Source organism: Carassius auratus, chromosome 19, assembly GCF_003368295.1.
Source record: "Carassius auratus strain Wakin chromosome 19, ASM336829v1, whole genome shotgun sequence".
Lineage (NCBI taxonomy): Eukaryota > Metazoa > Chordata > Actinopteri > Cypriniformes > Cyprinidae > Carassius > Carassius auratus.
In genome coordinates, this window is record NC_039261.1 from 23,771,341 (window position 1) to 23,790,222 (window position 18,882).

At 37.8% G+C, this 18,882-nt stretch overlaps 1 protein-coding gene across 1 annotated transcript; it reads right to left on the bottom strand.

The window, feature by feature from the left end:
• Positions 1-8,218: 8,218 nt before the first annotated feature.
• Positions 8,219-10,380, bottom strand: LOC113119887 (eukaryotic translation initiation factor 1b-like). Its single transcript, XM_026289600.1, has 4 exons — positions 10,176-10,380; positions 9,192-9,355; positions 8,999-9,100; positions 8,219-8,906 (listed from the first exon to the last, which is right to left on the bottom strand). The coding sequence occupies exons 1-4, from the start codon at positions 10,204-10,206 to the stop codon at positions 8,862-8,864; spliced, it is 342 nt and encodes a 113-aa protein (XP_026145385.1). The 5' UTR covers positions 10,207-10,380; the 3' UTR covers positions 8,219-8,861.
• Positions 10,381-18,882: the final 8,502 nt, after the last annotated feature.

Genomic DNA, 18,882 nt, shown 5'->3' on the forward strand with positions numbered 1-18,882 from the left:
TTATACTGTAATCATGATCCCTCAAAAGAGTACACCAGCATAGAAATTCACACACTAGCAAGAGGCAGCTCTCTGTGTAACTGTAATTTTCCATACACAGTATTCACCAATTTACAGATTATGGCAATTCTCTGAGGGGTAAACATTTTTTTTTTTTTTTTTTTTCTTTGCGGTTTTCAAATGAAAGTGCATCGTTGTATAGAATTAACGAAATGTCACTTCACCACAAAATAAATAATTATACGTATTCAGTATTTTTTTTCTCCTGTTAAAAAAAAAAAAAATTATATTTGTGACTATTCTTCTTAAAGGGATAGTTCACCCAAAAATGAAAAATTCTGTCATCGTTTACTCACCCATGTGTTGTTCCAAACCTGTATGACCTGCTTTCTTATGTTAGGCATAAAAGAAAATATTTTGAAGATTGCTCGTAATCAAACAGTTGGTGGTTCCCATTGACTTCCATAGTATTTATTTTCCTACTATGGAAGTCAATGGGAACCACCAACTGTTTAATTACTAGCAATCTTCAAAATATCTTGTTTAATGTTCAACATTAAGTAAATCATACAGGTTTGGAATGACATGAGGGTGAATAAACGATGACAGAAATTTTGGGTGAACTATCCCTTTAAATCAGCCATAACACTGATTTATTGATTGATTTCATTTAATAATTTATTCAGCGAGGGCACATTTGATCAATGTGACAGTTAATTCTTTTACATTGTTACTAAATAAAATCTAATTCAAATAGGCCTACCTACGTTTTCCTGAACTTCATCAAAAAACCCAAAGAAAAATGAGTATGCATAGTTAAAAATATGGAGCTGCATAATTGTTTCTCAAGCACTAAATTAGCAAATAATAATTACAGTATTCAACATTTGTAGTGGATCAAAAAAGTTCTGAGTTATCCAGAGATAAGAACATTTTTTGGTTTTAGGGCAACTTTGATTAAATGTTTTGATCCACTTCAAATGTTTATGAAGGATCACGCAGAAAACTGGAATAATGGCTGCTGAGAATTAAGCTTTGCCATCACTAAAATAAATATTTAAGGAAAAATTGCCTATAGGCCTACGTTTTGTTGTTGTTGTTGTTGTGTGTGTGTGTGTGTGTACGTACTTCGCCAGCATAATAAATGTGTCAATCTTTTAAATGTTGTTGTAATTTTAACTTCATTTTAAGGCAAGCCATTTGAAACAAGCGCACTAAAAACCTACTGTTTTAGCCTACTGTCCTATAGGTCTAAATCAATAAATAAATCTCTTCAGTTTAATAGGATCCACTCTGTCCTGCAGTCATGAGGTAAATTCAGTTTAGCTCTGGCTAAGAAAAAAAATCCACTACAAAACAGCATCGTAACAAAAAGAGTAACTGCAACAATAAGCTAACGTTATATCAATAGACCTGCAATCCAAATCAAATTTTTTTCTCTCTCTCTCTCTCTCACACCGCCTTTCTGTTCCTTCGAGCTTTAATTCAATTGGAGACTCCTGAGCTTATGCAATTATAAAATATTTCAACTTGAACTTTCAAGTTCGCCATGAATAGCTACTGAAGTATTCCGACGCCTATGCTTAATGCTTATTTTCTGCAGTTTTGTTTACGATAGATGGTGCAAGTAGCATCTTGTGTTTTTCGTGAATTCTCGATAGGTGGATCATGGATGAGCAATCAGTTACGTTCCCTTTCCGAGAGGTCAGACATGGCCATTGTAACGTCCATCGGGACGTCTGTGTATTTTCATTTGCTGTGGTAAAATGTAGTGCCTGTCTTGGTATGTTTTCTGTTGTGCTTCTCTGTTGCTCCTATCCACAGGTTGGGAGAAATATTTTACTCAACAAATGTAATAAGTTGATACTTCCTCTAGTGTGTTAAGAAGTTCTCTCCATTGTGCATATAACTATATTTAAGGACATCCACATGATATATTCCTGACAGTGGAAGCAAAACAAATTTTTATCTAGTTTCCATTCTTATGGGTTAAACATTTTCTTTTTAAATGTCATTTAAAATCCATTCTGCTTTGCAAAATTGCACTTGAACTTGATATATTGTTGTGAATAACAAGTAATCCAGTTCATTGTTTTCACTGTGCATATCCAAAGCAGCTTTACAATATACAATAGTCCCTTATACTCCCACTGATCAAGCCGAAGGCGACAATGGCAAGGAAAAACTCCCTGATGTTTACGTTGATGGCAGACATTGGGAACCAAGACTCCGCTGAGGAAGTCCAACTCCTCAGGCTAGCACATTTCTGAATACAATGCAAGCATACATGTTTTTGATTACATCCAGACACACAGAATTAATTATAGAATAATTTGCTGTTTAATTAAATAAAATGGTTACAGTGATTCCAATTGGCTGTTACAGAGAGTTTTTATAGCAGTACAGGTTAAACCATCACAATTGACTGGACTAGCTGATAGCATTTAGCCACCAGGTCAAAATTATAGTTGATTTTCCACCAATAACCTTGATTACTAAACCTTTCTGTGCACAACACAATAAAATATTTTGTTAGTGAAATAAATCTATTTTATTATTATTTATTAGGCCTTGAAACAAAGACATTTTAGTTCATAAGTTACATAGTGTACCATAATGTTTCTTGAAGAACTTAGGAGAACCCTGTAAATACTAATACTAACCCTGTAAATGAAGACTGGCACCAACACCGTACCTGGGATTTACGATGCCTGTCAAGACCTTAAACTGTTAAATAAATATACTCTTACTAACCCTAATATCTTGACTATACATGACTAACAACTCCAATTTTATTGGAGCTCCACACCTCCACAATACTCAGGTCATCTTAATTCTTAACCTGTATTTATTATTTAATTCTATGGGTAACTGTGATGGACTGGCTGTGGCCTACAGACATTGGGCTCCAGGATCCCTAGCGATTTGGAAAATGGATGGATGGATCAATAGGTACTATGTAAGTGTGATTTACTTTGGTGTTCTAGTTGTAACATGCGGTTAACTCGTAGTCATTAGTCTAAGTGCTCCAGGTGAATCTGCCAAGAAAGACATGTGGTATTTAAATGCCACCATCAAGACAGCATGCACTCTTAGAAAAAAGGGTTAATTGGAGTTCTATATAGAACCATAGGGTTCTTTACTCAACTCAAAAGAACCTTTTATGCTAAAAAGGTTCTATAATGACAAGAAAGAACCCTTTTGGCACAAAGGTTCTTTAGGCTATTATTCATTCATATATTACATTATTCTGCAACATTATGTATTTGTAATTAAATTATTGTTTGTAGTAACTTAATATCACATTTTAATCATGCTGATTTTTGGAGAAAGCTGAAATGGCATAAACTAAGTGAGCAGATCACTCTCTCACCATTTGATTACTCTAGTCTTTATCCACTCATTATCATCATCTGAACTGATTCAAATGATTCGCGAACTAGCTCCGAACTCCCGAAATGATTCAAATGATTCGCGATCCCGCTCCAAACTCTCGAACTGATTCAAATGATCCGCGAAGCCGCTCCGAACTCCCGAACTGACTCAAATGATTCGCGACCCCGCTCCAAACTCCCGAACTGATTCAAATGATTCGCGATCCCGCTCCGAACTCTCGAACTGATTAAAATGATCCGCGATTCCCAAACTGAATCAAGTGATTCGCAAACCCGCTCCGAACTCCCGAACTGACTCAAATGATTCGCTAACCCACTCCGAAATCTCGAACCAGGGGCGCAGATGGGATTTTTTAACTGGGGGGCACCAAGCTGTCCAGCAGTCAATTTTTTTCAGTCCAGAAAAATCACCAGCTCAGTCATAGACAAGGGCTTTATTTTTTGTAACAATTCAAAAAAGCAAACTTTCTCATATTCTTAATTAATTGCACACAATCTGAAATATTAATAAAAATGGTTTTAATTCTCATAGTTACGACTTACATCTTAAGAAAATAAAAAATTCAGTATCTCAAAAATTTTTATATTCTATTTTGTGATTGATTAGTTTGGTAACTTTTAAGTATAAATACAGGGTACCTCCTGGGCTAGTTTAGAACATGCAACCACAATTATGGGAAAGACTACTGACTTGACAGTTGTCCAGAAGACGATCATCAACACCCTCCACAAGGAGGGTCAGCCTCAGAAGGTCATTGCTGAAAGGGCTGGCTGTTCACAGAGTGCTGTATCAAAATTTATTAATAGAAAGTTGACTGGAAGTAAAAGGTGTGGTAGGAAAAGGTGCACAAGCAACAGGCATTACCAAAGCCTTGGGAAGATTATCATGAAAAGCTGACTAAAGAACTTGGGAGTGTCACAAGGAGTGGACTAAAGCTGGAGTCAGCGCATCAAGAGTCACCACACTCAGACATCTTCAGGAAAAAGCTGTCACATTCCTAGAACCAAGCCACTCCTGAACCAGAGAATAACTTCTGAAGCATCTCACCTGGGGAAAGGGTGGACCGTTGCTCAGTGGTCCACAGTCCTCTTTTCAGATGAAAGTAAATTTAGCATTTCATTTGGAAATCAAGGTCTGGAGTCTGGAGGAACACTGGAGAGGCACAGAATCCAAAGTCCAGTGTGAAGTTTCTGAATTCAGAGATGATTTGGGTGCGTGACTGTTGCTCCTTTGTGTTTTATCAAGTCCAGAGTCAATGCAGCCATCTACCAGGAGATTTTGGGAGCACTTCCATCTTCCATCTACTGACAAGCTTTATGGAGATGCTGATTTCCTCTTCTAGTAGGACGTTAGGATCCACCCACAGTGAAAAAAACACTTCCAAGTGGTTTGCTGACCATAATACTGCTGTGCTTGATTGGCCAGCCAACTCACCTGACCTGAACCTCAGAGAGAATCTATGGGGTATAGTGAAGAGGAAGATAAGTAACATCTGACAAACAATACAGAGGAGCTGAAGGCCTCTATCAAAGCAACCTGGTCTTCACTAATGCCTCAGCAGTGCCACAGACTGATCGCCTTCATGCCACGCCACACTGAAGCCCCAAAAAAGTATTGAGTGCATAATTAAACCTACTTTGGATTTTTATTTTTATTTTTCTTTATTTTTAAGTTTCCTACTTTGCTTTTTTTCTAAGCTGTAAGTCACCATCAGAATTAAAACATAAAAACTCTTGAAATATTTCAGTTAGAAATATTTTCAGTGTGTGAATCTAGAATATAGGAAAGTTTGCTTTTTTTAAATTAAATTACAAAAAAATAAAGAACTTTTCCATGACATTCAAATTTTTTGAGATGCACCTGTATATGATCACTATGGTTACCGCTACAGGCACAATTGAGGCAGCTACCAGCTCCTCGTAGGACCCCGGGGTCAGGAGTCATAGCAATACACACAGAGAACGTAAACATCAGTGGAAGCACCATCGTCATATGTGTTTATCGACAACAGAAAAGTGTGTAGTGAGAACGTGGGTAAAGTAATGGTTAGGCTATTATTGTGCTTCAGCCTGCATCTGTGCTGACCAGATTCTTTAGCACCAAAACAAACACACCCATACCCCAACAGGACCTGCTACGTGGCCGAGAGAGAAAACATGCTGCAAATGACAAAAATACCTGTAAATTATGAAAACATCTTCATCAGTTTGACAACATGTGCTGCAAATACTCACAATACAAACAAATAAAGAAATGTGCTGCAAAAACACAGACCACGTCAGAAATATTTAAGGGAACTGTAAAGCGACAAATGTGGCTGGGACATCATTTATAAATGTTTGCTCTGAAAAAATATATTTTGTTTATTTTAACAATCCTGGTCATAGCCTAAATAAGCTGACTAAATGCACATGTCTGTACCTGTGAAAGGTTATGTAAACTGGCTTACCTTTACAGCTTACCTTACAAAAACTAACCATAGCCTGTGTTTTTACTATTGAAATGAATTAATTAATAAATAAATTTATTATATTAAAAAAGCAAACAATAAATGGTTACTGTAATCATTAAGAAATTAACCATGGATTTACTACTATAACCATAGTTTAACCATGGTATTTGTACAAATCATAAAGATGGTAATCAATACTCAAAATACTCTTTTTGTTGGGGTAATTTTGTTTGTGTTGAATACTTGCAGAGCGTTTCTGTATTTGTTTGTGTTGTGAGCATTTGAAGCTTGTCTTTGTATTTCATTGTGTTGAGTATTTGCAGCACGTGTGCTGTCAAACTGATGAAGAGGTTTTCTTAATTTGCTGGTGCTTTTTCTATTTGAATGTGTTTTGTGAAGTTGAGCTCTCTCGGCCGCCGTGCATCGCCCCTATTTTGAAATCTTCACCCCACACGTACATACGCAACCATGGAAACAACGATGGCGGAAACAAGAGAAGATGACGCACAAAAGCCAACATGGATAAGTTGTGTGAAACATCGCAAAATCGTTACTCACCTATCGAAAAGAAACAAATAAACCTCGGCGTCTTATTCGAGCCCTTCCCAATCCGTTTCTCTCCGCCGCTGGAAAGCTGCAACAATATTTACGCAGGTCCTACCTCTTGCTTGATTGTAAACGCTCTTTTTTATCCGCCATCTCTCTCAATAAAAGCGTCAGCTAAATGACTAAATGTAAATGTAATGTAATATGTGTCCTGTGCACTCAAATAAGAGCGCGCTCTTCTCGCCATCAGGACAAGACACGCCCCCTTACCGCTGATTGGCTACTAGTGTGTTTTGGGACTCGGTCAGACACAGCGGTCAAAAACGTGTTTCTGATTAAAATGATCCGCGATCCCCAAACTGACTCAAATGATTCGCGAATCCGCTCCGAGCTCCCAAACTGATTCAAATGATTCGCGATCCTGCTCCGAACTCCCGAGCTGACTCAAATGATTCGCGATCCCCAAACTGACTCAAATGATTCGCGAACCCGCTCCGAAATCCCGAACTTACTCAAATGATTCGCGATCCTGCTCCGAACTCCCGAACTGATTCAAATAATTCGCGAACCCCAAACTGACTCAAATGATTCGCGAACCCGCTCCGAACTGACTCAAATGATTCGCGAACCCGCTCCGATTTCCCGAACTGATTCAAAAGATCCGCGAAGCGCATTAAAATGATTCACGCTCCGAACTCCCGAGCTGACTCAAATGATTCACGCTTCGAATTGCCAAACTGACTCAAATGATTTGCGATCCCGCTCCGAACTCCCGAACTTTATATAAAGGTTCCATAGAAAACATTTTTCCTGATTACAAAGAACCCTAAAGGGTTCTTTTGACTGAACCCTTAAAAGGGTTCCATATATAACCTTTTAGGGGTTCCAAATACGTAGCGCCTGTTAGAAACTTTTAAGGTTTTATATAGAACCTTTTCTTCTAAGAGTGTGGATGAGAGATGTTTGTGTGAAGGAGATTCCCCAGGATTGGTTTATTAGTCATCTACTTATAGAAATAGAACATTACTATTAGTTTCACTCATATTTAGACTTGCATAACTTTAATGTATTTAGCCTACTTGTTTTAAACCTTTAAAGCAATGCTGGGCTGCAAATGTTTATATAAATCATGCTGTCACACTTTAAGATACTCAAGTGAATTCAAAATAATCGAATGTCATCAGAGTAATACTTAATACTGTTATGCCCTCTGCTGTTCAAAAAGAGAGAAGACATGCTGGCATTTTCACATTTGTTAGTAGAGGGAGTAAATAACATAATCCTTTTACATTGGTCTAAACTTAGGAAGAAGGAACAGTGCAAGATAATTCACTGTTCAGATAAAACCAAAATATTCCTCTCAAAGTCACATTGAAAAAAACTACTGGACTGTTTGAACTGGAATAAGAGATTAAAATGTCTTTATAATATACATTTTTATTTGAAGTATTAGATGATTTCCAATCTTTCAGCAGTTTTACCCTCAACTTGCATCGTTGTCTCACTTTTTCTTCATGTTTTGATTTATTTTCTGACTTATGCACTCCTTAGCTTGTTCTAGATATGAAAATGTACACAACTTAGCAACAAGTTTTCTTTGTAAGCATCACATTTAAACTGAAATTAAATACAATATATTTGAGTCAGCGTAAAGAATTGATAAAATGACTCGGCCAAACCTGCTTATCCACGATCAAAAACAGAACGTTAAGTACAGCCACATTAATTAAAATTCACATTTCCGGTGATTGACTGCCATTACAACCAAAGAAAGCACTGCGCGAGAGATATTTTCCATTATTTAAGAAATAAGAACATCGAAAGTATGGGATATTGTTTATTCCAGGGAAAATAAAATAAAAAATATGGCATTACAAGATTAGAAAATTTAAATTATGCATACTGTGAAAAAGAAGGGTAAAAAGGCAGTTAAAGATGCATAATGAGGAAAGATGGGGCTGCCGTGCTTTGTGCACAAACGGCACACCAATGTAACCCTGAAGCTGGCCGGCCCTCATCAGAAATAAAAAAGCAGATTCTTTATGGTGGTATTTAAATATGATCCAAGAAATCAAAACACAAACTGCCCCGTCCCCACCCCGCAGTCAACTTAAGGATTGTGCAAAACATGGCATTTGAAGGTTTTATTGAAACAGCTTGTACAAAACAAAGAGAAAAAGTTACATGGAATCTGTGCTGGAGAGCAGCACAAGATGAACTAAAAATAAAAGGACTAAAGGAGGGGACAAGGAACAAAAATCATTTATACCGCATAATTTGCTTTGTCGTCTGTCCATGCGTGAACAAGACTGGTCGTTTTATTAAGGGTGCCATACTAAAAAGTCTCAAATCAGAGGTAATCATTTTCAGCTTTTTTTCCTTGAGGGGGGCTGCTAGGGGGAACAGCAGCACAACAACAGGGTAGGTTGGGTTAAGAGTTAGGGGAGGGGTCAGTTCACATCGGCTTCTAGAACCCGTGGACTTTGAGCTGCTCCTCTTTGGCCAGTTCAATCTGTGAAATGAAGGAAACGGGTCAATTAAATCAACTCCCTTTACAAGGCCAACAGATTAAATGTCAAAAAAACCAATCGGGTTCATACTTACATCAGTGAGAAACTGGCAAATGTTCTTGCGCTGGTCACCTTGCAGCTGAATCACTTCACCATACTCAGGGTGCTCAATCACAGTCCCATTGCAGGCAAATTTCTGAAGATATAAGGGAATGTTAAAACCAATCCACCCACATAACTGTAAACCAATCAAATCTGCATCGTTTTAGAGCGTCTTTAAAGACAACCTTCTTGAAGGCCTTGACTAGCTTCTTTTTATCATAGTCGTCGGCTATGCCCTGAACCGTGGTCAGAGTCTTCCGCCCGTTCCTCTGTTGAATTCTTATGTGGATGTAGTCCTCAGTCCCACCTGGGAGCCGATCATCACCCTTAGTTGCATCAGCAAAGGGGTCTTTGGAAAGATGAACAAAAATCATTAGCAATGTTTGTTGCATCAGATTTCCTGCTTTGCTTGAAAGAGATCAAAGATCATATTTTTACTAGCTCCCCTAATGTTCTTTATGAGTTAAAGACAACTAACCTAATTAATTATATCACCTCAAATATTAAATCTGATTCTGTAGGGCCCTCACATGAACAAGTTGGAACAAAGCGACGCCTCTCCGTTAACAACAGGGTTGAGTTCAGGTCTGATCTGGCTGTTCAAGATATCAAAAAGGCTTGATCGAATTCCATTTACAACAACGGTTTGAGTTTAACGTGTTAGTTATCGTCAATCTTGACATCAATCCAAGTGCAGAAGGTTCGAGATATTTCTAGGAGATGGGGCGAAGTCTAAAAATAAGCCGTCATCCATTTTGTATCTCGTCCAGAAAAACAAGCTGGCGATCAAAATGGTTAGTCGGTCGTCGAGTTAGATAACAACCGCGATTTAATTCGAGATAAACTCGACGCTAAACATCTAATAAAGTACTTAAAAACTGGATTTAAGACGGATGTGATTTTTTAATCAGGCGTATTTTCGATATTATGAGCGAACTAAACAAGAATAAAAACTGAGGCCTAACGTTAGTTGCCGTTTCTGACAACGATTTTCGACGATTAAAACGTTCATTTAAATGCGACACTATTTTTGAATAATTGGCAAACTGATATACGGTAAATACATGGTGTCATCATAACATTTATTCAATAAAAAAATCATGATCGTTTTCTGTCGCCCTTCCCCCCACACAATAAAACACTACGTTTTCAGAGATCTCGAGTCTTACCAAAAGTTTGGAGGTTCTGGATAGCGGACATACGATACGATTCCCTTTCCTTTCGGACGACAACGGGTAGTCTCGCGGTTTTGGTTTCCTGGGAATCTGGACCGATTATTGAAGGGGATTTCTTCTCAGACGGAGCTTCGCTCGGGTTTGGTGAGCTTAGAAAATGGCGACTCTGGGTTTTGAGCACTTGAAAACAGCGCTATTAAGCCCCGCCTCCAACCGGGAGCATGACGTCAGCCAAACGCAAGACTTCTGCTGTTTTACAGGAAATATTTCGGCCTTTGTTAGGATATGTATCACATTCACATTAAATTATGATTTCCTGGTGGGGGGAAAATGCACGGCTGACTTGTTTACAGTTATCGAATAACATAAAACTGTGTTTGTGGTAGCCTAACACTTAATTATTCAGGTAACAGGATTATTCACTATTACAGGCCTTTAACAACATAAATCTGAGGAACTCAATAGCTTACAGACCTTATTAACATATCTTTTTGAGAATGAAAACAAGTCTGTAAGGATAGATGTACAGCACATGTGCTGCTCCTTCCTTTCCCAAGGGGCTCCCACTCCCAAAATAAATAAATAAATAAATAATACAATTTATTTTAAAATATGATTTAGTACATTGTACTTTAAATTATCTCCTATCTTATTTCAAAATGTTTTCTTTTGCTATTTTTTTTAAAGGGTTTCAATTTTATGTTAATTGAATATATGCTAGTTCTCTCTCTCTCACACAAACACTATTATTATTTATTATTATTAATGAATTATATATATTTCTACACACACACACACACACACACACACATATATATATATACATATATATTTTTTTTTCTTTCTCTTGACAAGAAGTGCATTGTATTTATTCTGTCTCAGAACACAATCTTATCAAACTGGAGACATTTCAGACTCAGGCACAGACTAAATGAGTGCAGAAATGGTACTGTTCTCACAGCGCACGCTGTAGCCTTTAAAATTTCATACCAAAGAGTGAATTAATCAACATGCATGCAACATCATGGTCAGCTAAGTCATGAAGTTTACCAAAAAGGTGATTAAAGCTGCCTTGAAACTGTGCATGCATGTAGTATATCGGAGTGTCTTTTTACATTAAGTGCAAATGCCTGCCTTGTCGGCCGAGGCTTATTTATTCCATCCACCGTGTGATTCATCTAGTCAACATTACAAAAGACAATCCATAATCGTCAGCTCCAGTGGTGCAGATGGTAAGACGTGTGCACCGGCAACCTTCCGGTCTCTCTCTTGAAACTAACAAGGAAGTAACAAACTGCAATTCATTGACTGGCTGCTAGAGTCTGGCTCAAAAAGGGAGTCAATCCCATCAAACTTTCCAGCAGAAAAATAATATGCTTACAGCCTGGTACAAAAAGTGGTTTTGGTCTATATAGCTAATGTTGCCCTTCATGATAACTTAGAGGGGGTGAACTGCGTCGAGCTAGGTGTGACGTGGTTTCAACAACCAGCTCCTGCCTCTTTGTCCATTTTACGATTATCCGGGAGTGACGCTCTGCCGAGATGGTTTTAGAAACGCTCTTCGGAAATCTATGGGTGACGTGATTTGTGCTCGACAGCAGCGTGTGGCCTGTGCAATATGCACCACAGAACACATCTGTCACTGAACCTACCCCATGGATCAGCAATATGGTAGTCAAAGCAAAGCCAGACAAAATAAGGATATGTATAGAACCAAAACACCTGAATCAAGCCCAAAGATCGCATTACCACAAACCAACACTGGAGGACATCCTGTGTAAACTTCCCAAAGCACGTCTGTTCAGGCCGGAAGATGTTTGTGATGCTTACACTGTAGACTGGACAATGAGAGCAGTTTAATGACAACTTTCTGGACACCATAGTGGCTGATGAGATGGTGTAAACTGCCTGTCAGCGTTTCGGTGGCACCTGAAATCTATTAACGCAAGCAACACGAGCTGTTAATGGGACTCAAAGGCATAGAGCCTGTTGCAGATGGCATATTGTTCGTTGACTGCGGTGACTCGGACGCAGAAGCCGAGTTAGATAATGACAAAAATCTCCACGCAATAATGGAAAGCTGCAGAGCCGTGAAACTCCGACTTAGCGAGAAAAAGCTGCAATTCAAACTGAAAGCAGTGCACTTTCATGGGCACATATTATCAGTCGAAGGCTTACGGATCGACCCAGAAAAATATGAAAGCTATTCTGGCAATGCCAACACCACAGGATGTGAAGGCTGTTCAACACCTTCGCATTTGTGACATATCTGGCCAAATTTCTCCCACGGCTCTGAGGTGTGTGAACCGTTTTGCAGACTGCTGGACAAAATTGTTGCATGGCACTGGCTTCCCAAATATGACGAGGCGCTTCAAGATATAAAATGCATGATTACGGACACACCAGTTTTGAATTACTACGACATTGACAATACTTGTGATGCCAGCAAGAACGGCCTGGGCTGCTGTCTGCTTCAGCAGGGGCAACCTCTCGGGCACTCGTACTGAACAAAACTATGCCCAAATCAAGAAAGAATGCTTGAGCATAGTACGTCAGAGGTTTCTTCACTATCTTTATGGCAGAGAGACTATCACAGCTGAAACTGGCCATTAACCCCTCATGTTGATTATTAAGAAACCACTCCTGAGTGCTCCCAAATGTCTCCAAAGCATGATGTTGCAGCTGCAAAACTACAACATGCTGTGAGCACCGTGGACAGCTCTGAGGCTGTGTTCTCATGCATACAGTAGCTCAAGCACTACAACTCAATGTGACTGTGTCCGTAAAATTGTTAATGAGACAAAAGTAGACAACACTTTGCAGGTGCGCAAGTACTGATCCTTCAGAGATGAACTGAACGTTCAGAATGGTTTGCTATTCAGAGGTCAGTGTGTTATTATATGTATATAAGTACTGAGAGCAGAAATGCTGACACGCAATCATGCCATTCATATTAGAGGAGAGTACTGTTACAGACAGGCAAAGGAAACACTGTTCAGCCCTAATATGAGAGGCGAGATAAAAGATTATGTGGCCAACTGCTCAGCATGTAATGAGTAACGATGATGTCCCATGAGATTCCCGTCCGCCCCTGACAAATTGTGAGTATGGACCTGTATGTTTATGGTGGTAGAGGTTTTCTTATAATAGTGGACCACTACTTGGAAATTGATCAGCTGCCAAATCTGACAGCAGACACAGTCATTGCATGCTGTAAAGTTCAGTTTGCACATTATGGACAGCCAGATCAGGTTATCACTGACAACGCAGCACAATTAGCTTGTGAGACGTTCAGAAAATGTTACATCTTCAACCCCAATCTGATGGAAACGCTGAACCGACAGTGAAGATCATAAAATCACAACGTAAGAGAACGAAACTCAACAGGTCAGATCCATGGCTAGTAATTCTCCACTGGCGAAACATGTGTCCTTTAGACTTAGGACGGGACTTCCCATGGCAAACAGAACGAAGACTGACTGTGACTAACAAACAGTCACCACTGGGAACCCCCGATCATTACTCGCAGCGGCTGTCAGTCACAAACACTTGATTTGTGAGTACTTCTTAGTGTCTTAAAAGCAGTTCAGAATTTATATTACAAGGCATAAGTTTAGCAAGTAATTTTGAGTTCATGTTAAGAGTTGGGGTTGTAAATGAAGGGAAGGGGCTCTTAGTGAATTGTGGCAATCCTTTAAAGAAAGTGAGATGTTACACAGTGTAATGCCATGTATGGCCTGTATCCGGCGGTGGCGTTGTTGTGTGTTTGCGCTGAGGCCTGTTAATAAAGTTGCAGATTCAGCTCATACTTGTTTATTGCATCTTACACAAACACACAATTATACGATAATGTTGAATGTCTATAGTCAATGGTTAAATATTAGGGGGGAAAACTATTTTATATAGAGACATCAGTTTTGGTATCAGTCATTAAAAAAAAAGATGCCATTAAACAAATATTAAAAATATACCGTCTTAATGTTGTTTCATTATTAATTTGAAGAATTATTTACAAATTATTACAATAAAAGTTTATTTAAAAACTTTAATATTTGTTGCGATTAACCACGATCAATCTCAGAAAAAAAATTGCAATTTATTACTTAATTTTTGTGCTGTCAAAAAAAGTAATTTAAACTATATATATATATATATATATATATATATATATATATATATATATATATATATATATATATATATATAAAAGAAAATATATAAACTATATGTGTGATGTATGACTCAATGTATGAGTCAATATTATAGATTTTTCTTTTATGCCAAAAATAATTAGGATATTAAGTAAAGATCATGCTCCATGAATATATTTTGTTAAATTCCTGTAAATATATTAAAACTTATTTTTTAATTAGTAATATGCATTGCTTCATTCATTTGTTCAACTTTAAAGACAGTATTTAGATTTTTTGCACACTCAGATTTCAGATTATTAAATAGTTGTATCCCGGCCAAATATTGTCCTACCATAACAAACCATATGAAACTATTATTTATTTAGCATTCAGATTATGCATAAATCTTCGGTGCTATAGGAGTAATGCTCGATGCAACCAGTTTAATTAAGAGAGAGAGAAGCGCAGTATGAGAGCAGCAGGGGGCGCTACTGCACTGATTCAGCTTGTTCTTGTTTCGCACTTCAGACGGTAGATGGCAGTCTGTTCGTGTCTCTCGGTAGTAAGTGTCGGAGGACAGCACAAACTTATCTGAGTGTGTTTGGAAAAGCCAAAGTACAAATACTTAAACATTGTTCATATGGAATAGATGAAACTTGTCAATCTTGTCCAAGAAGACTCATCTTCTCTTTCCAAGCTACGTGAAACAATTCGGTTTACAGATAAGCAGGCATTCAAATTCTCTTTTAATTGCCTATAAAATGTCCCAAAATGAACTAAGACATTAAGCTAGTTTAATTTAATGAGTAATTCCTGGACGTCAACTTAATGTAAAAAACAAAATAAAAAGGAACTCAAAACTTGTGGAAAAATAGTTTTTTTTTTTTTTTTTGCCTTAACCACTAGGTGGAGTACTTTGCTCAAGGGACACACTTCACGATAAAGGCACAATATTGTCATTAAAAAATGTTTCTTGATTTTCCATCCAGAGTATTGAAATGTTAAAAGACTGCATCAATTTTTGCTTCAGCTGTATTTTTATTGCTATTACTGCATTTCCGTCAGAAGACCTATTTATGGTAACCTTGTGATCTTTGATTTGCCAGTGGATAGCTGAAATCATATAGCACAAAAGATGTCTGTAAAAATAGTAAACATTCTCCACATTAATTTTTCATGAGCCCTAGGTGTTTTACCCATATTTTGAATAACGCACTGTATTGTGTTATTAGTCTTAAAGGAAATGTCTGTAAAATCCACAGATAATAATAATATCCTGGCCGAAAATTACCAGTAGGCCTACTTTTTCCTCTTTTATTTTCTTACAGAGCAAACAGAAATTATTTTAAACATGCATATATTAAATAAATAAATAGGTAAATAAATTACTTAAGGGTGTGTAACGTTGTTCTGATTTGTTCAGTGTTTCTCAATGCTGTCTTTTTTGAGGTATCTTGATAATCTGACACACCCAGCTCAGGTCACAGAGCAGCACATTACTGGTGATCTAATGAGGTGAACCAGGACTGAGATAAGAGACACTTTAAAAAAGAAGCAGGATTGAGAAACACTGCACCCACCGGGACAATATCAGCAGTCAGCTGTATCAAATCACACTCCCTTGAAACGCCTGTCGCTCTCTGTGAACAAGGGCATTTGTTAAAGAGGCCATTTGCAGGAGTTAAGGAGAGAAAACATGAATAGCTCAGTTACACACCCACACAAATATAACATTAAAGTAGCTGATGTCTGGATTTGGACAAAATCTTTTACAGCATTCAAATCAGTAAGAAGAGAAATACATTTTGAGGTAATACTCTCAAGCTGTTTTCGCCAGATAGGGACAGGAAATCTTGTAAAAATGGGAGCGGATGCTGGAAAATGTTGCTCAAGTTTCTGAATGCTGAAGTATACACCCATTAGGAAAATAATTTAAAAAAAAAAACCAAGGCCATATTTTTATTGTAATGGCTCCAGATCAAAAGGTTAATGTCCCACATTGGCCATGTGGAAGCCCTGATCTAAACGACACTCTTTAATACAAACATTTACAGTTCTTAGCAGATTTAAAGACAATAATGCTCGTTAAAACTGCTTTGAAACAACATGGATTTTGAAAAGCACTAAACAAATAAAATGAGCTGCCTTGACTTACTGAATTAATTCATCATGCACTTATGTTGGACAATGTTTACACTAACAGGGCTTGGTCTTAAAGCGTCGATAGCTGAGATGATATTTAATCCATATTGTGTAAAGAAGCATACTCTGCTCTCTATGATCCTGTCATCTTATAGCTCTAATGCTTCATGCATCCAGTACAGCGACTTTGAAAACTGCCTTGTCACAATCTTTACAAGTGCTTATGAGTAATGCATGTAACCTAATACAGCTTACACAAGCAACTTTCCAGCAGGACTCTTCTCAGTTTTATAAGCACTTTCTTTGTGTGGGTAGCTTAAGGGATAGTTATTTTGAGGATATGTACAGTGAAAGTCAGTGTTATATTTGACCCCACTGACTTTCATAATCTGGACAAAGAGTTGAAACATTTTAAAATACATATTCTTTTGATCTCTGGAAAAAGCAACTTGAGTTTGGAACGACATGAGCGAATAAATTATATAATTTAAAGTTTTGAAAAGGGAAAAGTGCCCAACCCTGCTCCTGGCGATCTACTGTTCTGCAAAGTTCAATCCCAATCAAACACACCTGAAGCAACTCATTAAGGACTTCAGGCTCACTTAAAAATGAAAGACAGGTGTGTTTGATTAGGGTTGGAGCTAAACTTTGCAGGATCATCGATCGCCAGGAGCAGGGTTGGGCACCCCTGCTTTAAAAGCATACTGTGTTTGGGCAAAGCATTGCAATGAGGAAACGTGAAACAAACCACACAGTGTCACGGTGGGCTGAGATGAAGCCTGCAAAAAAAAAAAAAAAAAAAAAAAAAAAAAAAAAAAGGGGGGAAAAAAAGTGTTTATTTTTTATTTTCCATGACAGCATTATGATTACAGGTGTAGTTAGAGGATCAGGTATACACACTCTTTCTTCTTTCTTTCTTGATGAGTGACAAAAGTTCTGTATGATTTGAAAATATAGTACCATTTTTGGTAAACCCTCCAGGAAATGCAAACTGGGAGGAAGGGGAATGAATGGACAGCATGTAACAGGTAGAACTGGTCGGGGCAGATATAAGTGTGTTTGCATGCTATTTGCTATTTACACAGCTAGACAGAGGTTAGAGAGTTTAGACTCCTAGCCCTAAGGTTGAGGGTTCGAGTCTTGGGCCGAGAATACCACGACTGAGCTGCCCTTCAGCAAGGCCCACTGCTCTGGGTGTGTGTTCACAGTGTGTGTGTGTGTGTGTGTTCACTGCTGTGAACATCTGCATGTTAGCAGCTTGCTATTGTGGAGATCTTTGCATAAATATGTGTTAAGATCTACTCAAACCGCCACTTTCGTTCACGTATGCGCTGGTGTTGCCGTTTATTCCAGGTGGATGTTGACAGATTAATTGCATCTATGAATTGGAATTTGGCATGAATACAAAGTACTACACTGTCTTCACTTTAAGAGTGCTGATTATCTTTTGTGATGCACTCTTCAAATGGAATGGTATAACATCTGAATCATTGGGGTTTAGTTGTGTTAACCAGATGGAAACATCTCATGTTATGAATTTGGCATGTAGAGGTCACAATATTTCTGCCTCATTAACAAATCAATAGCAGTTGTTTAACAAAGATAAGAAAGATCACAGGATCAATCAAGTTATCTAAACTCATCAGGCAAAATACTATAATACTGATCATTTCAGAAACAGTGAAGACTATTGTGTGTGAGCCAGGGGGATTTCACTTTAAAGAAAAGCTCACCGGCAAATTAAAAATAGCTGAAAATTGACTCACACTTTCAAGATTAATTTATTTCCTCATCAGAACAGATTTGGAGTAATTTATCATTACATTACTTGCTCACTAATGGATTCTCTTTAGTGAATGGGTGCCGCCAGAATGAGAGTCCAAACAACTGATAAAAACATCACAATAATCCAGAAGTTATTCACAGGACTCAAGTCCATCAATGAATGTCTTGTGGAATGCTGTGTGTTATACATCAAGATATTGTATATCCAGAAACTTCAAACCGTTACTTCTGTCCGAATCAGGAGAGAAATATGCACAAATAGGTAGATTTTGATGACCTTTTTACTAAAGGAAGTGTTATTATAGATCTGTATTTTGGCCAGAAGCAACCATTTAAAGTTAAATACCTTAATGATGGATTATTATTATTATTATAATTATTATTATTATTATTACAAACCACAGCTTTGTTAATTTATGGACTGGAGTGATTTGGATTATTGTGATATTTCTATCAGCTGTTTGGACTCTCATTCTGACGGCACCCATTCACTGCAGAGGATCCATTAGTGAGCAGATGATGTAACACTAAATTTCTCCAAATCTATTCTGATGAAGAAACAAACTCATCTACATTTTGGATGGCCTTAAAGAGTTTAATTTTGGAGCAATCTATTCCCTTCAACTTAATAGAGACAATCA